The following is a 24,494-nucleotide window of genomic DNA, read 5'->3' on the forward strand; positions in this document are numbered from 1 at the left end:
TTCCTGATTTTCAGTCACTGGAAATAATAAATAGTTTAATAAACAAAGCTAAATTATATTTAAGGCTATTGAAACATAGTGTACCGTGAGTAAAAATTTTGGTACAATTAGTTAGAGTTTAGGCCGAAACAACAAAAAAAAAAAAAAACATAAAGATCGTATAGTTTTAACAATATTAAAATTAGTACACAAAAAAAAATAATAAATTAACCTAAATTTGCCAAAAGGTTCGATTCAAAAAAAAAAGGATTTATTTATAAAAAAAAATCACTTACCTAAAGCTTTAGAATACACATGCTGAAACAAAAAAAATACCCCCCCCCTTTCTTCATTACCTAACACATGTTTAAATACAATGGGGAAAAAAAAGGAAAATCAAAATTATGTTGAGAAATGACTCCAATCATTAAGATAAAAAAAAAATTATTTATTATAATAGCATGGTTATCAGGATATATTATCAGGATTATAAAATGTAATTTTAGGTTTTAAGGTTTTAAGATGCAAGGTAGTTGGCAAGGTTTACAATTTGTTAAACTAAAAGTTCATTAGATGGATGGCTGCATTCACTCTATTACTAATGCAATTAAAAAGGAAACGAAATCATACCACGTGCCCCTTGGCACGGACTTGCTGGCACTTCCTCATGGAGATCTCATGGATCATGGAGATGAACAGGATCTTGATCATCATTTTATCTTCTTTTCATACTAATCATGTAAGCTTCAGTGCCGCTTTGCACGTGTTTCTTTCCAATTCCACATGGCTTTCTTTCTTTAGCCACAACGTCTATCAGGTAGGAGAGCGAGAGAGAGCAGGCTTCTTGCACACCGCGCACACTTCCTTTTATATACTTTCCAAAAACGCCACCATTGCCAACACCTCAAAACCCACAAACAGAAATAATTTTTCAAAAATAAAATTATTTTAACAAAAATTGAAAGATAATTACAAAATAAAAATACCTTGCATATGTTGTGAAATAACTTAATCATTTAACTATTTAACCAAATTTAAAAATTTAATTACAAAAACATATTAAATCAGCAGAAGAAAAAAAACTTCAACTGGATAAACTGAAGTTAAGTCATGACTGATGCTGCCACCTGTCTGCTAAAAAAGAAACTAACTGAACAAATGTTTTAAAAAAAACAAACCTGTTCACTATTATTCAAAGAAACAGTTAAATAAGTCTTTAAAAAGAAAAAGTTATTAGTCTAAAATTTAAATTAAATTAAATACCTAAAAAAACTGAACTCTTACAAGTAAGAATAATAAAGTTTACCAAAAATAAAAGAAATTTAAAAAGTTAAAGGTAAATAAAACATGTAGAATTTTTGAATTCTACAATACCCCTCCCTTAAAATTTAAAAAAAAAAATTTGACAAAAATTTTTTTTTTTTTGTAAAAAAAGATTAAGTTAATCAATAATCTAAGCACCACACAAGAAAAATTAAAACTTCTCTTAAACTCAAATTATTTAACTAACTACTCTTAAAAAAAAAAGAAAACCCAAGTTTGTTAGGTGCGCGCAAACCTATCAAACAAAAGTTCCTGAATGAAAGCAAAGTAAAAAAAAAAAAAAAAAAAATAGAAACGTTTATAGCCAATGATTAACTTAAGGTAATCTAGTGAAGTATGAAACATAATGGCAGCTTACAAAATTGAAATTGGACAAATTTGGAAAAGGGGTGCCAGGTATGCCACAAAAGGGAAAAAACAAAGAAAAAAAAATATTTCTTTTTCTCTTTCTTCCTTTCCCTTTTAAAAAGGTTATTCATATAAAACAAAAAAAAAGTAAAACAAGTATATATCCTCCCCCCAAAATTGACATAATATAAAACAATTTACTCAGAAGTTAAACACAAATTTTGATCAAAAGTTATACCTTAACACAGTATTGTGATACTAAAAATTAAAAGAAATACAACTTTCATATTCCTCAACAAGAAAGGAAAATTGAACGTAACCTCTAAAGCAAATACATTCAAATTTGGCAAAAAAAAGATCCATAATGGCTGGATTTAATTAACAATTATATATCAATTCCTGGAATACATATTGAATAATACAAACAACATAATATAAACAAACGTGCACATTTTTCTGATAGCTATCATTAACAAAAAATTTTGAGTGAAATAAAAATTTCAAATAATTAAGAATTACATATTGGTTCACTTAATTTACAAGAAAATGTAACTCATTAGACATATCCGGGAAATCGGGAACAAAATTTTGAACTGAATGGTAATTCCTATAAGCAACAAAAAAAAATTTTATTCTTTAATTTTTAAATTAGAGGGAAAAAAATTATCGCTGCACTCGCCCATTATGTCTGGGTCTTAAATTGTAAGGTGGAGGGAAAGTTACAGTCCCCTGGACTTCCAAAGAATCCAGAACCTGCCTTAAAAGGATATCCTCGTCAGGAATGCCTTCAATATTTTCATTAACTGGACTATCCTCAACCTTATCATTACCTGAATCTACCTGATCAGCAATTAGTTCCCTACTGTCACTTGTATCGTGTTGAATTCTGTCACTAATTTTAGTTAAATCTTCAATATGTACTATTCTAGTACAATCTTGCCTTGTCTCGTGTTTAATTTGTACAGACACAGGTGAAAAAAATTTAGTAATAACAAAAGGACCTTCATTAAGTTTTGCAAATTTTTTGCATTGATACCTTTTTATGGAAGGATTGAACCAGAAAACCCTGTCATTAACCTTAAGATTTGGATCCCTAGCAACCTTCAATCTCCTGTTCCGTCTGTCGAGAGAAGCCTGCTCAAATTTAATTTTTGCCTCCTTATAAATTACCTTAAATTTATTCAATAAGTCGTCAGTGTAATTAATAGTGTCAGAATAAGAAAATTGAACTGGTGTATTGAGTAATTGTCGTGGTAAATTAAATTCCCTACCAAAAGTTAAAAGTGCTGGTGAAAAATTAGTAGTATCATGAGTAGAAGTACGATAAGCAAGTAGAGCATAAGGTAACTTACTATCCCAATCGGTATGTGAAGAATTAACTAAGTGTGTAAGAAAGTTAGCTATTGTTTTATGTGTTCTCTCAACTACGTTACTTTGTGGTCTGAAGGCAGTAATATTAATTTTCTTAACCCCTAAAGCCGAATAAATTTTTGCCATCCCTTGACTAATTAAGTTAGATCCCCTATCTGAAAACAATTTAGTGGGTGTACCATATCTACAAATAAATTCCATTAAAACCCGAGCTATGGTCTCACTCTCGACAGAAGGCACAGGGAAAGCCTCTAACCATTTTGTAAAATTGTCAGTAAACGTTACTATATATCTATTGCCTGACTCTGTAATTGGCAAGGGACCAACAACATCAAAATATATATGTTCAAAAGGACCATTAGGCATTTGCACACTTTGAAATGGAACAGGGTGTTTAGGTTGGTGTGCTCTTCGACCCAAGCAACTCTCACAAGATTTAACCCAATTCGTTATATGTTTAACCATTTTAGGCCAGAAAAAGGATTTTTTAATTTTCTTAATTGATTTATGAATGCCCTGGTGGCAAACTGCTGCACTATCATGGTAAATTTCTAAAACATTATTAATTAAGGATTTTGGAATAACAAATTTACTTTCATCTTGTTCATTACTATCTTTAAATTTACACATTAGTATACCTTGATTTAAATAAAATTTATATCTTTTTGATTTAGAATTACTGGATTTTAAATCTTCTTTAATTTGTTTGCAAAAACTATCCTCATTCTGCTTTTCTAAAAGCTCTTCGAAAGAAATATCTGGTAAAATGGTAACTGTTTCTGTCATATATAAATTAGTTTTAACTGTTTGGGCCTCAGAAATATCTCTAGATAAAAAATCAGCGATTCCATTGGCTTTTCCTGGGAGATAAAAAATTTCATAGTTAAATTGAGATAAGGATAAAGCCCATCTAGCAATCCTACAAAATGAGTCCTTTAATTTTAAAGATCCAGTGAGAGGAGCATGGTCAGTAAAAATTTTGAATTTTTTACCCAATAAATATTGTCGAAAATAATTAGTGAAATACACTATGGAAAGAGCTTCTCTTTCTGTCACTGAATACCTGGTTTCGGGAGACGTTAGTTTTCTACTGCCGAATGCAACAGGTCGAGGGAAATTATCTTGCATTTGGCATAAAACTGCACCTATGGCAACTGAGCTAGCATCAGTATATAGTACAAATTCCTTTTCCATGTCAGGGAGAAGTAAAAAAGGGTCACTTTTCAAAGACTTCTTTAAATCATCAAATTCATTCTGAGCTTCAACTGACCACTTGAAGACAGATTTCTTCTTAGTTAAATTTGTTAAGTGTAAAGAACGGTTACTAATATTAGAAATAAATTTACGATAATAATTAATTGAGCCTAAAAATTTTTGAACATCAACTCTATTTTTTGGTATAGGAAAATTATTAATTATCTCAATGTTACGTTGATCAGGAAAAACTTTACCTTTATTAATGACAAATCCTAAATAATTAATAGTCTCAGTAAGAAATTTACATTTTGAAGGTTTAATTTTTAAATTATGCTGCAACAACCTTTGGAACACAGCCTTTAACTTAGGAAAATGGTCATCTATTGTCTGACTTGAAACAATTATGTCATCAATATAAATACCTACATTAAGTGGTTCTAACCCTGACAAAACAATGTTCATGAGTCGTTGAAAAGAATTGGCACTAGTGCGAAGCCCAAAAGGTGTTCTGGTATATTGATATAACCCCTGGTGAGTAGTAATTGCTAGCTTATGGCGATCTGCCGGATCCACACACATTTGATGGAAACCACTAGTTAAATCAATAGACGAGAAGATTTTTCCACTCGACAAGTTATCAACGGCTTCAGTTATGTTTGGGATAGGATAGGCATCAGGTATAACCTTAGTATTTAATGCTCGAAAATCTGTCACAAATCTATATTCACCATTACTTTTCTTAACCAACATAACTGGAGAGCTATATGGAGAAGTTGAGGGCTCTAAAATTCCAGCTTCTAACAAAATATTTAATTGGTCATTCATCTCCTGCCTTAAATGGTAAGGTACCTTATAGGGTCTCTTACGAACAGGGATATCATCCCTAAGAGGAATTTTATGCATTAAAGTAGTACAGCCGGGCAAATCTTTAACAGATTTTGCAAAAACAGACTTATTCTCTTCTAAAAATTTTAAAAGTTTATCTTTAGTTGGTTCCTCTAAATGATCAATTTTGAAATTTTGTTTAAATTCTAATTCCACCTCCTCTAAATCACCTATTTCCTCTTCATTAACATTAAAAAGTTCCTTATTACAATCATTTGAAGAAATAGCACTGGTAAAATTAACTAAATTACAATTTTTATTTACATTTACATCAAAATTATTTGTATTCATTAACAAAACAGGAATCTTATTTCTATCTTTTAAATTTACAACTGAACGAGCAATAAAAAAATTAAATTCTCTTGTAACAGGTTCGGCTAAGAACAAACCGGGTTGGAAATTTCCTCTAATATTTACAAAAACAAGTCTTTGTGACAAAGGTGGTAACTGAGTCTTTTTATTCAAATATCCTTTAACTTCAGCCATATCTGATGCTTTTTGTTTACATTCTTTATTTACATTAACCCAATCTATTTTTTCACCCTTAATACATAAAACCTTCTCCCCATAATCAAGATTTGCTTTATTGTCAATAAAAAATTGATGACCCAAAATGACATTAAAATTTTTTGAAATAGTAGTAGGTGAAATCAAAAATTGTAAATTACATTTAATTTTCCCTATAATGATTTTAAGTTTAACTTGTTTCGAAATTTTAATAGTATTACTTAAAGTTTTAAGTTCAGTACAGCATGGAAAAGTCTTAACCTCTTTCGGTAAAAGAGATTCCTCTATTATATTTACAGAAGCACCTGAATCACATAAAGCCAAAGCATGTTGTCCGAGAACCTCAATTTTAATTTTAGGTAAAATACTAAATTCAGACAAGAAAATTTGTGCCTTTTGGGGTGTTTTCACCTGAGTCTGCACAACAGGACAGGCCCCCCCTACTAGTTTAAAGCAGCTGGTTGAGGATCATCAATTCTAACCCGACAGAATTTTTTAATGTGGCCCATTCTTCCGCAGCGGAAACATTTTATGTTTCTCCTAGAGGTAGAGCTTCTATTTGCATCAGATTCTAATTTGCTAACTTTAGCAGTTAGCTGCTCAACCTGATCAGCAAGCTTAGTACAAATTGCAACTAGCTCATTTGTAGGAGTCGCAGGAGCCGGAGTGGCCTCAACCCTGTATACCTCAGTTAAAGGGGCTGCAAATGGGTTGTGCACATTCTTTATAGCCAAAAAGGCTTGTTCCTCAATCCTGGCAGCTGACTTAACCTCCTCTAAAGTTATGGGATTTTTTGAAAGGACCCCTCTTAAAATTTGGGGATGAAGATTTGTTTTTAACATATTAATCAGCATTTTTTCCTGTTGGATTTTTGCCATAGCAGGGTCACATCCTAAATCTAATTTTTTAACTTTCTCAAATGCTTGGGCAATAAATCTGTCAACAGGAGTATTAATATCATGTTTAAATGCCATAAAGTCAAACAATGCTTGAGAGGGAGAGATTTTCTCCCCAAAAGCTTTCAAAAGAGCTGTTTTTAAATCTTTATATGATTTAACCGATTCTCTAATTTCCTCACTGAGCTCTCTGGCTTCATCGAATAATCGATCTCTTAATGCAAACAATTTGTCACTTTCTGACCAGTTGAACTGAACTGCATAATCCTCCAAACGTGCCAAAAATTCCTTAATTTTCATACCACTGTTCCCACCCCTAAAAATTGGCAATGACATAAGCGATGAAGCAGTTAAAGCCGCTGGGATGATATTGGCAATTACGTTTGGAAGACCAGGCGAGTCAGTATTCTCATCAGAATCCATGATTCAAAACAATAATATAATACAATAAAAACAATATAAATACAATAAAATTAACCTGGCATAACCTGGTCACCCCTCACAAATTGAGTCACCTCTCAACAAAAATACATGTGTATATCAAAAGCTGAAAGTAAATTTTAAAAAAAAGAAAAGTCACGGCACCAATTTTGTACCGTGAGTAAAAATTTTGGTACAATTAGTTAGAGTTTAGGCCGAAACAACAAAAAAAAAAAAAACATAAAGATCGTATAGTTTTAACAATATTAAAATTAGTACACAAAAAAAAATAATAAATTAACCTAAATTTGCCAAAAGGTTCGATTCAAAAAAAAAAGGATTTATTTATAAAAAAAAATCACTTACCTAAAGCTTTAGAATACACATGCTGAAACAAAAAAAATACCCCCCCCCCCTTTCTTCATTACCTAACACATGTTTAAATACAATGGGGAAAAAAAAGGAAAATCAAAATTATGTTGAGAAATGACTCCAATCATTAAGATAAAAAAAAAATTATTTATTATAATAGCATGGTTATCAGGATATATTATCAGGATTATAAAATGTAATTTTAGGTTTTAAGGTTTTAAGATGCAAGGTAGTTGGCAAGGTTTACAATTTGTTAAACTAAAAGTTCATTAGATGGATGGCTGCATTCACTCTATTACTAATGCAATTAAAAAGGAAACGAAATCATACCACGTGCCCCTTGGCACGGACTTGCTGGCACTTCCTCATGGAGATCTCATGGATCATGGAGATGAACAGGATCTTGATCATCATTTTATCTTCTTTTCATACTAATCATGTAAGCTTCAGTGCCGCTTTGCACGTGTTTCTTTCCAATTCCACATGGCTTTCTTTCTTTAGCCACAACGTCTATCAGGTAGGAGAGCGAGAGAGAGCAGGCTTCTTGCACACCGCGCACACTTCCTTTTATATACTTTCCAAAAACGCCACCATTGCCAACACCTCAAAACCCACAAACAGAAATAATTTTTCAAAAATAAAATTATTTTAACAAAAATTGAAAGATAATTACAAAATAAAAATACCTTGCATATGTTGTGAAATAACTTAATCATTTAACTATTTAACCAAATTTAAAAATTTAATTACAAAAACATATTAAATCAGCAGAAGAAAAAAAACTTCAACTGGATAAACTGAAGTTAAGTCATGACTGATGCTGCCACCTGTCTGCTAAAAAAGAAACTAACTGAACAAATGTTTTAAAAAAAACAAACCTGTTCACTATTATTCAAAGAAACAGTTAAATAAGTCTTTAAAAAGAAAAAGTTATTAGTCTAAAATTTAAATTAAATTAAATACCTAAAAAAACTGAACTCTTACAAGTAAGAATAATAAAGTTTACCAAAAATAAAAGAAATTTAAAAAGTTAAAGGTAAATAAAACATGTAGAATTTTTGAATTCTACAATAGCTACTGTAATAACAAAAAGTAAGAAATAGAATGGAATGTCTAAATCAAAATAGACGTAATCAAATTTATAACAGGAATAAACCGAGAATTGACCAAAATGTCCATATGTAAATAATTGTTTATAATATAATTGATTTTATTTACGTGTGCCTTAGGAGATCATGCATATTTATTTCAAATGTTACTCCACAAAGAAATGACTGCAAACATTCAGAATGCTTTTGGGTAAAAATCTCACTATATATTTTAAAGAAATGTGTTGATTTTTTATATTAATATCATTTTATAACGCATAAGTTCTAAGTAATGTTATTGTCCAATGTTCAATTTGAAAAAAAAGATCTTTTTTAATTTAATCTTTTAATAGAAATTAATGTTTGTGTATTCAAATTAGCTCTAATGTCATTTTTCACGTAGTACATTGCTTAACGTGAAAAAAAATCAATTGAATTTTTTTATAGATATGAATGTCTATTTATTTGCATTTGCTTCATTGCCATTTTTCACTAACATTGTTTACTTTGAAAAAAACAATAATAATTTTTTTTTACCCAATTCCATTTAAGGAAATTAAGGATTGTGTTTTAAGGAAATTTGTCTTTATGTATATACATAAACTTTGTAGGTATTTTTTAAAAATTTATTTTATGTCCGCACTAAATCATGCCGAATGATATTAATTATTTTTATTTTGTAAGTTAATAAATAGAAATAATCATTATTATTGGTTCTAAGATTTTATCTTGATGTTGAATCTTTTTAAACTGATTTTGTGATTCCATGCTTTTTTCTTTCAGTCATTTACTATAAAATTGATTAGTTTTATTCTTTTTATTAGTTTTATAACAACTCTTTGTCTTTTTCAATTTGTTCAGTTTTGAGTATTGTCCACCCCTTGAATTAAAATTCATTGTTAAAATTTTTTTAATGCTTTTCTTTTAATTAGTTGTGAAATCTATCCTTGTTATTAGGTTAGATTTGTATATTTCTGACTATAGATCTGAATCTGTATAATAGCTGTAACTGTTTTGAATGCATCCTTTTTAATAGGTTTTATTGATAGCTTTATTGATTTGGTTGATATTTCCGTTTTCTTTAGAATAGTTCTATTAGTTTTTTGTTTGTCTAAATTTTGTACAACTAAAATTTTTCAATTGTAATTTGAGACCTTATCTTTTTACATTGTTTAACTGATGAAAAAGAGCAAAATGTGAGCTTATTTTTTTCTAAATTAGCTTAATTTGGTCTGTCAAATTGTCTAGTAATGTATAGTAACGTGTAAAGCAATGAAATAAAAAAAAAACTTTTAACAAAAACTTTTTCAGTAATATAAACAAGTAAAATCATATGTCCTGAATACCGATCACAGTATTTGTGTTTAGTATAGCTTTTTTTAGTAGTTTTTATGGTATTTGCCTGTTTTTTGCCGCATTATGTTGTTCAAGTGTTTTTTTTGTTTTTTTTTTAAAATCCTAAACAGGTCACATGTCTGTCCATCAATTTCATTTTCGTCATTTAATGAAAATGAATTTCTATGTATTTACATTAACTTTGTGGATTTTTTTTAAATTTCAAAATAGTAGTGCTCCAATGCTAAATCATGCCAGAATATGATTTTTTAATTTTATTTATTTATTTTATTTAAACTAATAAATAATTATTATTAAGACAGGACTTAAATTTTTATCATCTTAATCTTAAGTAACTCAATTTTTTTCAAATTGGTTTCATGATTTTTTTTCTTACTGTTACAGTCATTGATATAAAATATATTAGTTTCATAATAACTCTTTTTTTTACTTGTTCAGTTTTCGTTTTAGTCTATCCCTTTTGATTGAAATACATAGTTAAATGTTTTCATCATCTTATTTCAGAATTTTTTTTATCCTAATTGAGTCACATATCTTCACCCATTTCATTTTCCTCATTTTACAGAAATGAGTCTATATATTTACATCTAACTATGTATCAAATTTTAAAATAAATTCAATCATAATTTTCGATAATCATAATTTTAAAATAAATTTTTAAAAAACATCCATGAAAGTAATGTAAATACATATGCTTGTTTCCGTAAAATGAAGATGAAACCCATGTGACCCAATTAGGATTTTAAAAAAAATACTGAACATCATACATATATATGATAATCATATGCATGATAAAGCAAAAAGGATCGACTATTTAAGCACTAAAGAAATGACTCTGAATTAATTATATCCAGCAATGATGAATTTACTTGTTTTTTTAACCAAAAAACGTGTCCTGTATTTTAATTATTTTTATTTTATTGCTTTAGAATAGATAATAATTGGATCACATGCAGAGGACACGGAAAAAATCTGGTTTTCCGGATTTTTCCCTAACCACGCTCTGGAAGTTTCCAGAAATCCTAGGTCCAGAAGTTTCAAGAAATCATCTATCACATTTATGTATAAAATTCTCGTATATTTTATCTAAAAATATTAGAACTAGAATTTATACTTGGCATCTTTCATTTGTAAATATTTTTTTCTGGTAGAATAATAAATGTGATTAGAGATAAAAGTAAACTTATACATAATTATTCATTTAAATTATGCTGTATATAATTTATTTAGAATTTAATGTTTTGAAAATATCAATGATTTAAATTTATAAAGACATTAATTTTTTGAAATCCGTCAGGAATGATTTTACTCAAGAAATTTGCAGGAATTTTGAGTTGGGCTCACAATCAACCCTGCACATTTCTGTGCATGTATTTTACATATTATTTTCTACATACGGAAACAACCACTACTTCTTTGGAATGATGTATTTTTCTGTCCTCTGATTTTAGTCACTCGGTTTTTAATTCTTTTTTTTCTCTCATAGAGGTATACCTCTACATTATGCTTGTATGAGAAATGGTTATTTGAATTGTGTATCAGTGCTTCTTGAATCGAATTTAGATCCTAACATTGTTGATAATAAGGTACCAATACTTTTGTTACTTTCTTACATTGTGTTTTTACTAGTATAACTACATTTTCAAAAGAATTTTATGAAAAACACCGACTATCTGGAATTTAACTAACTGCTCTTGTAATCAAAATTTTCTAAAGTTCAATAAATAAAATCTTAAAAAAATTAGAACTTTTCGACAATCTCATTAAAAGGAAGTTAGTAAATTCTTTTGGTATAAAAATTAATTCATCCGTAGTACTTTTACTCACTTATTTAATCTACTTTAGTTATGATTCCTGCAGATTATTTATTTTCTACTTTGACACTTTAAACTTACTTTATCTGTTTTGCAAAATCTTTGTAATTCGTAATATTTATTTATCTTCATAATTTTCATTTACCATTATTATAGTCTCTAACAATTATAGTTCATTTAACTTTATTTTTAAATGTGGATTTCATGATGACTTAAATTTTTTTAAGTCTGGGTTCTTTTTCAAAAAAATAAGGTTATACCGAAAAACAAGGTTTTTGATTCTTGAATATTTGGAATTTTGCTGAAAATCTGTGCCTTTCAGATACTCAAGTTTTTACTGTATTCATTTACTAATTAGTATTTTTGTTTGAGTTTTTCTTTATAAATTAAACTGGGGCTTCAATGGTCAGCTTTGCTATCTAAGACTTGCTTATTCATATTATTAGTTCTGTTTTTATATAATTTAATCCTTTTTATTAAAATTTTTTTTACCAACTAGAACTTGTTTCAAATGCTATATTTACTGAATTGTTGATCTATTAATAATACAGTGGAAGATTTATACTATTTAATTCTATAAAATGCAATTCTCGATGAACCACATTAACTTAATTAAAGCATATTTAAATTGATAAATTTTGTTGGATTTTATTTCTAATTCTTCTGATAATTTTAATCTTTTACTATGAATTAATGCTTAAATGCGTATTTTTGTGTTACAAAATATTTGCATTTTAAAATTAATTGAATTGAATATCAAGATTTATATCGCGCTATTTAGTAGTTAAGTTTAATGATATGCAAAATTATCGATATTACTGACAATTCTACATAATACAAAGACTAATGTTTGAAGGTTTGCATTATGTAGAACTTTCAGGGATGAGAGTTTCTTTCCTGCTTTTTGGTGGAATTCCGCTTGTATTTTAATTTAATAAAGAATATCTGAATTTTTTTTTTTTTATAATAAAGTTCCGCTTTTTCGAATTTTTAAAAAAGGGATTTATTTGTGGCAATTTTTCTTACGTATGAAAATGTGGTTTAAAATTGCATTTAAGTAAATCTTAAACCACACTTTGCAATTCGTATTTGCACAATTTAAAATTATACATCGCAATTCATATCTGTGTGGTTAAGACATCTTACATTCAGATTCATATTTAGGCAATTTTAAAATCATGTATCAAGGTTTGTATTCCCACAGTTTAAAAAAAATAATAAATACTGCACATCGATATTTTTTCTTAAAACATTTATAATATTAATTATACGCATATATACTTCACGTGTGCACTATTTCCTCACTAAAAGTTCTTGTATTTTTTCAATAACCTAAATGTGTTTTGCACTTAGCATTTTTGAACTTCTATTATTGTACAGCAATAAAATAGCAGTTATTTTTTTGCATTTTACACCCTATTTATGAATTGATTCATGAATTATTTCATGTTTTGCATGTTTCTTTGAAATTGTTCATCAATATAAAATTTCATTATTATTATTTTTATTATTGTATGATTTGTTTTTTATTGTTTTTATTGTATTGTATTGTTTTTATTTTTTCAAGGGTAAATTACTTCTGCATTGGGCAGTATTGGCTAATCATTGGGAAATTGTAAAGTTGCTGTGTGATTATGAGACAGATGTAAACACAATGATTAAGAAAAATGATTGGTAAAATAATTTATTTTCTTGTTTTATTCCCTTTGATTTTAATTTACTATTTGGTTTTAAGGATTTTCTTAAAATTAGACTATTTTGTTTTTGTTTGTGTTTTTGTTTGCCTTTTCAAAGCAGGCAAATCCTTAAAATGAGAAAAAAATTGGGAAATCCAGTTAACAAATAACAATTTCCAACTATAAAAATTTCAAATTTTTTGTTGTTTTTCTACTTAGGATGTTGCAAAATCACCTTGCTTTTAAAAACTTTCTATCATGCACTTTTCAAAATTTATAAAAAAAACTAATTCTAATTAACTTTAAATCCAGAGATAGATTATTGCCAGAAGCTGCAAATTTTTTTTTATTGTAGCTTATTGGTTGGGGGGAGGGAATCATTCATAAATTAATTTTTGTTCAGTTATACATTGTATCAACTAAACTGAGGTTTCCATGTACAGTTTTGGCATCTAAGTTTTTAATATTTATATTAACAGTTTTATATTTGTGATTGTAATTTAATCTTATTAAATTAAAACTTTATATTACTAGCATTGAAAATTTTTACCAATATGTATTTTCCTAAAATTATTGATATTATTTTGTTAAAAGTTAGAAAAAAAAACTTGCAATTATTTTTATAAAATTTTAGATTTTGTACTTTTAGCCCCATAAAGCATTATTGCGCTAATAATTTTTAGTTAATTAATTTTTAAATTCTGAATTTTGCGACACATTTTATATACGCTAGATTTATGTATGTATGTATATGTGTGTATATATATATCCTTCCAGCATGCGCATCTGCCCAATTTTAAGACAAATTCGGTTTTTGATGAATTTTTTTAGCAGATCACAGCTGTGATGTTCGATGGTTTTTTCTGTTCTGACTTTCAACCCTTGCCCACATCATGGAATTTAAAAACAGGAAGTCGCATAATAATTTTTATTTTCAATCAAAGTTTTGTGTTACTTGATTCCTTGATTGTAAAATTTACTGCACGCAGGTCATCAGTGAAAATTCGAAAAATATTTCCTTCTCAAACTTTTTGTCATTTTGTGTTAATAATTAGTGTGTATTATTTTAATTTGTATAAATTAAAATCTATAATTTTTATATCGGTTTTGATTGCTAAAAAATACATGCATTAGCTGATTTAACCTGCATTCTTTGAGAATTGTCTGACGAATCAAAAGAAGAGAAGGAAACATTTTGGATTTGAGATCGATACTAATAATAGATTGATAGTAATAATAAATTGATAGATTGAATAAATAAAAATATTAAAATTATTGTTAGTTTAAAACTAGTTATTTATTTTTCTTGACTTTCAACGTAGTAAAATTCTTTGTGGATGTAAGTAATGTTAAATTCACATATTTACCTATCAAGATTTTCTTTGTTTAATATTCAACTGTCTTGAATTTTAAAATATAGTTATCAATTAACAGATTTTAATTTATCTATAATAAAATAGAACATTGCTTTTCTACCTAACTAATATAGGCATTTAAAAATAATTTACTTTCATTTGAATGTAGAATGTATTTGTAAGGTTAAGAATGTATTTTGCAACAATAAGCTTAATTTTTTTATTTCTTGACAAATTTATTATCAATATTCATGTATTTTTGTCATTTTTAGTGCCAATAATGGTAAAATAACAGCTGTTGTAAGAAATACGACACATGGTCACTCATGTAAAATTGCTGAGCATGCATGCTGGAAGAGTATATATATATATATATATATATATATATATTAAGCTTATTAATTTTCTTCGTTTTTCTCTCTTTTCTTTTTATCATATATATATATATATATATAACTATCCCTGAATGCTGCAAGAATTTATAAAAAATGTACTCTTTTTTTTAAAATTTATAACTAATTTGGACATTTTTAGATGTTTATTAAGAGCTATCATACATTATTGAATCTGTGAACCTTTAGTTTAACATAACTTATATTCGAAGCAAAAGTATGAAACCATAGTATGTTTATTGCTTACTTTATTAGTAGTTAATCTATATTTTATTGCTTCAGTCAATGTAACATAAAGTATATCCTATTCTCCTTTTTGAATGATTTATATTTATTATTGCAAATTACGTTCAAAACATCTTAGAAACTGTTAAAATGAATATATAATATTTAACTCTCAACTCTGCAATCAATAAATATGCTTTAAAAAGTTTTTTCTCTCTCTTTTTTTAATATTTTTTTAAGAAAATTTCAAAATTGTTTTGCTTTGATTATATTATGAAAAATTAAGGAAAGACCTTTTTATATCAGTATATTTCTCTTTATAATTGAATCTTGGCAAAGAAGGTTTTGGATAGAAAATATTGATTATTGCAAAAATTAAATTATTAAACGAACAAAGATGCGTTTCAATTTGATCCCTGCCTTTGGGAGTGCTTAATTCTAGCTACTCTGGTTTCCTAAGTGCTTAAAATATTTGCAAATTCTTACTGAATGAAATATTATCTAAATTAACTTCTGAAGTTAATATTCCTTTGTTAATGAGCAAATGTTTCGATGCGTCTAAGTTTAATTATTGATTGCATAAATTAAAACTTAAATAACTGTGAAGTCTAAAATAACCATTAAACGAAATAACCATGATTCATCTTCTACTACTGAGGATATTTTACATCAGCACTGTGGTCCAGGAGCAGAATTCATATCAACCAGCCTCTGCTGGATTCAAACCGGTCACCTCTTTGGAAAGCGAATGCTCTATCCACTAAGATTGTGCGCATTTACAATATACTCCTGTACTATAATAATAATTTTTCTGCATATTTGTTACTAATTTTACTATTTTGCTACTAAGCCCTATACTTAAATTTGCAAAATATGTTAAAAGTGTCTGTTTCTTGCAATATCTGTCTTCAAGTTACATCTTCATTTATTAATTCTATTTCAAAATATTTAATTTTCAGCAATGGTATCGAAATCATCACTTTATAAAACAAATCTATCATAACCTTCATGCAAAGTAAGTATATATTTGTTAAAACTGACAAATTCCATTTCGTTTTTTAAATATAATTTCATATTTATCTTTTTATGGCAATAAATGGAAAGAAAAACATTTTATCTGGAATTTGTTAAAGCCTACTAATTTTTAGTATTTTATCATTATATAATTTTATGAACATTTAAATCCGCCCGTCGGTGTTCCCACCTTATCGTGGTGGTGTGGTTTGTGTGTGTTGTCGATCCCGAGAGCTATGCCGGCGGTAGCTTAGCTACTGGCAGGGTCACCCAAGCCGGACAGGTCGGAGGGGAGACACCAGACAAAGAGGAACACCCTGGTCCTCCAGGTTGGGGGTTGGGCGTAGGGCTAACAACTCTACCCTGTAAAAAAATCTTGTTGCGAAGTCTCAAGTCAATGAATCCGGACCGATATTTAGAAGACGACCTGGCAAATCTTACATGGAACTGAGAATCGGAACTTGGAACATTCGCTCTTTGTATAAAAGCAAAGGGCTGCAACTCTTAACGGAGCAGCTGGATAATTACAGAGCTGATGTAATGGCTCTGCAAGAGATGAGGTGGCTTAACGATGGAATAATCGAGAAGAGAAATCACACAATCTTCTATAGCTGTGATAAGAAGAGGCATTTTTTTGGAACGGGTTTTGTTGTGGGCAAACACATTCGTCATCTTGTCGTGGATTTCGTGCCAAAGTCTCCAAGGTTATGTAAAATTAGGCTAAGAGGAAAATTCTTTAATTACAGTCTTATAAATGCCCACGCACCTACTGAAGACAAGGATGAAGACGAGAAAGAACTTTTCTATGAGAACCTGCATTCTCTATATAACTCCTGTCCACAAAACGACATCAAAATTATTTTGGGTGACTTAAATGCTAAAATTGGAAAGGAAGCTGAGCACAGGCCCACTATTGGAAAATACAGCCTGCACGAAACAACAAATGACAATGGACAGAGGCTCATTCACTTCGCTGCAGAACATAGCATGGTCATATCCAGCACCTTTTTCCAACACAAGAGAATTCACCAAACGACCTGGAGATCACCAGATGGAGATACCTCCAACCAGATCGACCATATATTGATAGACTCCAGACATATGACGGACATACAAGATATTAGAACCTATCGTGGGGCCAACTTTGACTCAGACCATTACATGGTAATGAGCAGGATCAAGGCCAAACTATCTAATGCACGTAAATGTCATGGGAAACGTCTTGAGAAATTTGACTGCGAACAATTAAAGACCCCTAGAGTCAGGGATGACTTTCAGTCACAACTAACTATGAAGCTTGATGAAAAAGCAATCGAAAATATTGATTGCATAGATGGAAAGTGGACTTCTTTCAAAGAAGCCCTATTGGACACATGTGATAATGTAATAAGCAAAATAAAAAGAGCTGAGAAAAAGGATTGGTTTGATACAGAATGTCGCAACGCGACCCAAAGAAAAAACGATGCATATAATATGATGCTCAGTAAAAAACACTCAAGAGCATCAGTAGAGAAATACAAAACTGCAAGAAGAGAAGAAAAGAAAGTTCATAAGTTGAAGAAAAAGTTTTTTCACGAAGACCTCTTTAAGGATGTCGAACATCTCCGAGGGTCTAATGAGAGCAGAGCTTTCTTTCGTGGCATTAACTTTGGTCGTCAAGAGTTCAAACCTAGAACTAACCTTTGCAGAAATAAAGATGGAGATATTTTAAGCGATAAAACAGACATTCTCAATAGGTGGAATGAACACTTCGACAACCTACTTAATGTAGAGTGCGTTCAGACAGAGTCCTGTTCACCAAACGTTAACCAAGAGTGTATAGCACCTCTTTCAATGATTGAGGTTGAAGAAGCAGTTCAAAAACTTAAGAACAACAAGGCTCCTGGCCCAGATTTGATATCACCAGAATTCTTAAAAAACTCAGGACCAGATGGGTTAAAGGCCATACATAATATTCTAACATCAGTATGGGAAAAAGAGATACTCCCGGAAGAATGGAAACACAGCACTGTTTGTCTTATACACAAAAAAGGAGACATTCTTGAATGTTCAAACTACCGGGGTATCAGCATGCTCTGCACTGCATATAAAGTCTTTTCAAAAATTCTATTTAACAGACTTAGCCCCTATGTAGAAAACATCATTGGTGAATACCAGTGCGGCTTTAGGAGGGGCAGGTCTACAACTGACCAAATATTTTGCATAAGACAGATTCTGGAAAAGACCAGGGAATTTGGAATTGGTACCCACCACCTATTTGTGGATTTCAAAACTGCTTACGACAGTGTAAACCGGAAGCGACTCATTGAAGCTATGCGAGAATTCAATATCCCGGACAAGCTTGTACGACTCACCACACTTACACTGTGTAAGACCATGCAGAAAGTTAAAATCCAAAATGACTTCTCGGAACCAATGGAGGTAAAAAATGGTGTAAGGCAAGGAGATGCTTTGGCATGCCTACTCTTCAATTTGGCATTAGAAAAAATTATCAGAGATTCAGGAATCAATACCAGAGGACATATCTTTCATAAGTCTGTCCAAATTTTCGCTTTTGCCGATGACATTGACATCATAGCTCGAACACAATCTGACTTAAAGCAAGCCTTTCTATCCATGGAAAAAGAGGCAGAAAAAATGCATCTCACTATTAACCAGGAGAAAACCAAGTACATGCAATGCACCAAAATAACTGACTCTACAACTCACTTGCAAATTGGTGAATACAAGTTTGAAAAAGTAAACAGTTTTGTTTATCTTGGTTCTGAAGTCAACGTTAATGGCAATATCGCACCCGAAATACAAAGAAGAATCAATAGTGCAAGTAAATGTTTCTATGGATTAAAAAAATATTTAAACTCAAACCTACTAAAAAGAGATACTAAACTGTTAATTTATAAATGCTTGATCAGACCTATCCTAACATATGCCTCAGAAACTTGGACAACAACACAGAAAGATGAGAATTCCTTGGGAATCTTCGAACGTCGGATCCTAAGATCCATTTTTGGGGGCAAACAAGTTGATGGTACTTGGTACAGACGTTCAAACTCACAACTCTATCGGGCCCTTAGAGAGCCTGAAGTTGTCAAGTACGTAAAAATTCAAAGAATTAAATGGGCTGGTCACATCATTCGGATGAACAGAGAGCGTCCGACAAACATAATCTTTTCGGCTCAGCCCATCGGATCAAGGCCCAGAGGTCGACCAAAGCTGAGATGGGCCGACTGCGTGGAAAGAGACTTTTCAGTCTTAAAAGTCTCAAACTGGAAGACAACTGCCAGGCAGAGACAGGCCTGGAGGAAGTTGATTGAGAAGGCCAGGGCCCACCCGGGGCTGTCGTGCCACTGAGGAAGGAAGGAAGGAACATTTAAATGACTAAACTAAAAACTTACTTAAATATTTTCAAATATTTTCCTTCACCAACTCTTGTTTAGCATGAAAATTTCTATATATATATAAAAATGGACTATTTCCTCAATTCGTCAACTTTTACAACTTTAAGTATTACAGAGAAAAATGTGCACAGAAATAAATGCATACATATTCTTAGTAAATTTTGTTCTACACATCATTTTGTATGTGTTCCAACATTTCTGCAATTATTGTCCCAAGTGTAAAAAAGTGCTAAAAAGACTATAGAGGACTTTAGTTAGATCTTCTGTACAGGGCAGTAAAGTTTAATTGCACTACCATTTCGTTTAGAGTCAATAATCTTAATTTCACCTTTAAAGAAATCTGTGGGTGACTTTATTGACTGTAATTACTGTCCTTCTAATTTTCTTCCAAGAAATTGCAAGCTAGTAAAAAAAAATTTATTTGTAGGAAATGTAGTTTTATTTTCATAAAATATGGATAGTTAAATTAAGGAAATGGAATATTTTTTCATATATTTGGCCAAATCTGTTGCTTTGTGATGACTGTTTCTACCTAAAATTACCTATGGGCATGGGTTTGCTTTATTAAAAAATTTTTTTGTGTGGTTGATTCATTAGGTTATCAGGGTGCGTAGCATTTTTAAAAAGCGCTATTTTCGTTTTTTAAAAGCCCTTAGAGGTGCTTTTTTATTGGGTCTTTCTAAAAAGTGCTTAATTTTCCTTTTTTGAAAATGAGATTTTATGCAAAAGCGTGATTTTCGCATTGTTCTATTCAAGGTTTTCACAATTCATTCAACTGCCATGCATTTCGGCGTACCATCATTCCGTAGCACAAGAAAGTGCCTATGATTTTACATGTTTGATGAAATGCTTGCGGGTCTCCATGTGCGCATAGTGAGCTCTATTCAGTAGGAATTATTCTTGCATTCGCATGTGTAACTCGGCTGCATTTTGTAGAGATTCTCAATTTCTGGCTTCATTTTCCTATCTGTGAAATCGAACCGAAAAATCTCTCTTTTTATGGTGGCTAATGTAATCAAGAAAAAGAGTTCTTTGTCAGAAACTAGTTATTTTATCATGACGGGCTTCAGACTCCACACTGTTCTATTTAAGTAGCGACAGGGTGTACCTTCATATCTAGAGTAGTAATACCCCCCAAAAAATCCTTGTAAAAAAAGTAATACCTGTAAAAAAAATTAGCCAATCTCCAGCAACTGAACTAAAATTCTGGGGAAGGGGTAAAGGATATTTTACGTGAAATCGAAATTTAAAACATTTCTTCGGACCTCTAAGTTTTGCAACTAACTATATTGAAATCAGATAGCATTTAGCAAACAATTTATTTTTAATTTTATAACCGTTGTTAACAGCCAACCCAATTTTCGGGTTTACGACTACTAATGTTCAACTCCGTAGCCTTGTAATTTTGAACCCAATCCAGAAGACAAGAGAACTCCCTGATTAGTACCCCTAGGGCTATTAATTTGTTATGGAACATAGAAGGCTTTGTAACCCGACAGATTTATTGTGCATCAGTCACCATTTACTACGCAGGGAGTCTTCGGCCAGGACCGAACCCACGACTTCTTGAACATGGGCCCAGTGCCCTACCAACCAGGCTATCCTGGCCCATAGCAAATAGGTTTGTTCAGAGTGGTTTGTCATGATAATCTGTACTGTAAATAGATCCATTGTTGTATAAATTGTGTAGACAAACTAGTTTAACGAGAGCCCAGATTTAACAAAAAAATGGGAAACACTTGTCTGGTAGAATGTTAAGAAGAGCATAACTGTTGCTTTTAACAAGTAAATCCTGATTTTAGCAAGTAATATTTTTGGGATTGATATGTATTTTCTCCTCTGATCTCTAGATAATTGAGAGGTTGAATAAAAATCCAACAAAGGCAAACGTATGAACTTTTTTTTAAAAAATAAATTGACTGACTTCTTTTGTGCTATGCTGAAACAAAAAAATAAAGTCACAACTATATTTATAATTTATGTATAAACCCTTATTAATTTCCTTACAAGAAGTTGGTTATAATGGGCAAATATGATGGTCCTTTCACACTAGTTATAGGCAATATATATATTTAAGGACAATTAATACACATCAGGATTATTCAAAAATTGTTTGCCATAAGGTGATTCATGCTTTTACTAAATTTTACTGTTTATTATTTACTGTTTTCGCACTTCAAAAACATATTAGTGGCAAAACTTTCCTTTAGATTTTACTTTTAAAATCACAAATTCTGAGAATTAAGATTAGAAATGTGAATTTTATGAGTATTAAACCATAACTGCTTTCAAATAAAGAAAACTAAAAACAGCACAATTTTACTAATTAACATGTTAAATTGAATGAATTTTTCTTCGTAAATAATGAATTAACTTTTGAAAATGTAAGTAAATCTTAAATATGCTTTACATAATTTTGTAAAAATCTTTAAAGAAACAGATAATCATTGAATTTGCAATAAAATTGATAAATACCCATTTATTTATAAATTTTGGGTATTTACCTTGAGTTAGAAAAACCCAGGTAATTTACATCTACAGGTTTGAATGAGCTGTGCGCAGAATTCCAGCCACTGCTGAAGTTTACAACTGGGTTACCTAATTGTGAGATAAGCACTCCACTCTCTGAGCCACCGTGACTTTTTATTAACTTTTTTAAATTTGTGTATAAGTGACATAATTTTTGGTCTTTTAACAATATTTTAGCCTTATTTGTATACAATACAAAATTAACATAACCTTTATTTGTATTATCAGATTAAGTTTTACAAATTTTTACAGAGGCAATGTAATTTTTCTTATACATTTGTCAAACGAATAAATGAAACTTAACTTGTAACAGTTTCTTATGATGCTTAAAAGCAGAGATGTAGTATAAATATTTGGGTAAATAGCGGATCATCCAAAATTACCCTCAAAAACTTTTTAGCGACAGTAGGTGTCCCGAACAGGTAGCGATAAAGAAATATTACCTAATGTAATGCGAAAAAAAAGCCATTCATTAAAACAATTAAGATCTCCAATAATTACATATGAAATCAACATTAAGAAAATTTCTCTCTCCCCCACCCAAAAAAGAACACACCTGCATGACATCGAAACTTTCTTATTATTTGAGCTGTTCTAACGTCCCAATAAAAAATGCTTTTTGTCCATTCCACCGGATGCTATATGTGAGCTATTTGTTGAAGATTAAGCATCTACGACATTATATCCATGCCCCATATAAGTCTTCAAGATCGACGATTGCCAAGGAATCTAATGTCCCCATAATTTCATTGATTTATCAGATCCACCGGTCATCAATAGTTTCCATCAACTAAAAGTAAATAAAAGGGTTTAGCAACAAAAACAAAGTGCTTTACAATATAATTAGTTTACAAAACATACAATAAAAGCGGATTGTGCGAACAGCGCCTATTTTACAACAGAATTGATATCTTAAAATATTAGGACGTCCCATTGCTAGAGAAATATATAAATGGAAAAAAAGTTTTTAGTTTGAAAAAGTTTCTAGCTAACCAACTTTCAAACTTCCAGCAGAGAATTGATTATGATGGGTCTGCATCCCCACTGGTTGTGGTGGGGAAAAAATATAACATTAATGTATAGCTTACATAGTACTACAGTTAAAATCTCTGCAATGTGTTAAAAAGCCATAAGCTCATAATTTTGCAGCATAAAGCTAAAAAACTGTTAAGTATAAGCAAGTTCGAATTTTACTAAACTTACTTTAAGCCGTAGTTATGTAATTGAGCTCACAAGCATGCAAAAAATAAGTGAAACAAACACCAGTAAAGTGTTGCATACATTGCAAAAGCGAAATCTTAAAACTACTTTGATTATAAGACTACTTTATTATGGACTTCACAAAAGTCGAAACACGAAGATTTGTTTCAGGGCGGAAAGGATCATTCTGAACATGGGTCGAAGAATTCTTGCCGACAAATGTTGTAAGACTAAGCATTGTACAACTCGTCTGCTTCCTTTTCTCTGAAATTATAACTATTAATTTCTCTTTGTATGTCAATGTTATAAGTTGATTTATAACAGAGCAAATCTTGAACTCCTGTCTATTCTTGATCTGGAGTATATTTTAGAATTTTTAAGCTTTATTCTTGTGAAAAATGAAATCTTGTAGTTAATTTTATGTTTAGTAATTTTTGATCCAAATGGAGTAATGTAAAATATCTAAGAATTATATTGAAATACAGTGGAGCATCGTTTATACGACGATCACTTATACGATGCTTACATTTATACGACGTTTTAGTGTGGTCTCAAATCATTCCTATTCATTTTAATGTAGAAATATATCGTTTATACGGCGCATAGAATCGGTTATACGTCGATTTTTAGATTTTGTTCACGTTTATTTAATTTTTTCTTGTGTATTTTAAAAAAGGGCGGAATTTGCCAACATGAATGATACAGAAAAGGGTGCTAACAAGAATGCTTGGATGACGACCGTAATTTTTACTAGATGACTGAAAAAACTAGACAATGTTATGAAGAGGAAAAAACGAAAAATTTTGCTATTCATCGACCAATGTCCAGCGCACCCATCGATACTAATTATTTTGGAAAATGTAAGAGCTCTCTTTTTTCCTGTAAATTGCACAAGTGCGCTTCAGCCATCAGATTTGGCCGTGATTAGAAATTTAAAATTGCATCATAGAAAGCAGTAACTTCAACTCGCTATTCAAAGCATTGTAGAGAATAATAGCAAGAAAATATAATTAAAGGTAACATACATTCAAATGGCTCACTGCAATTTTTCTCCTTTGGTTATTTGTTTGTTTTGCTTTGTCTAATTTAGAAATTTATGTAAATCAACACGTTAAACATTAAAATTAACTGAAAACAGAGTTAGTTTCA

General features: G+C 30.3%; 1 protein-coding gene and 1 long non-coding RNA gene across 7 annotated transcripts in view; one reads left to right on the forward strand and one right to left on the reverse strand.

Moving 5' to 3' along the window:
- LOC147812665 (inversin-A-like) overlaps nt 1–24,494 on the forward strand; it is a 77,967-nt gene that overhangs the window by 40,334 nt on the left and 13,139 nt on the right. For 2 of the 6 annotated variants that reach the window (XM_087162015.1, XM_087162014.1), the window contains one exon: nt 16,164–16,219. The exons of 2 other annotated variants lie outside the window; for them this stretch is intronic. In XM_087162015.1, the coding sequence (XP_087018141.1) occupies nt 16,164–16,219 (56 nt within the window). Of the gene's footprint in view, nt 1–11,228; nt 13,068–16,163; nt 16,220–24,494 lie in introns of those variants that run through there. 2 more of the 6 variants (XM_087162012.1, XM_087162025.1) reach the window with 1 other exon arrangement.
- LOC147812666 (uncharacterized) lies at nt 22,297–23,342 on the reverse strand. Its single transcript, XR_015433363.1, has 2 exons — nt 23,007–23,342; nt 22,297–22,935 (listed from the first exon to the last, which is right to left on the reverse strand). It is a non-coding gene; the product is annotated as an uncharacterized LOC147812666 (long non-coding RNA).

Source organism: Parasteatoda tepidariorum, chromosome 4 (genome assembly GCF_982258835.1).
Source record: "Parasteatoda tepidariorum strain Cologne lab strain chromosome 4, Ptep-v5.0, whole genome shotgun sequence".
NCBI classification, from domain to species: Eukaryota; Metazoa; Arthropoda; class Arachnida; order Araneae; family Theridiidae; genus Parasteatoda; species Parasteatoda tepidariorum.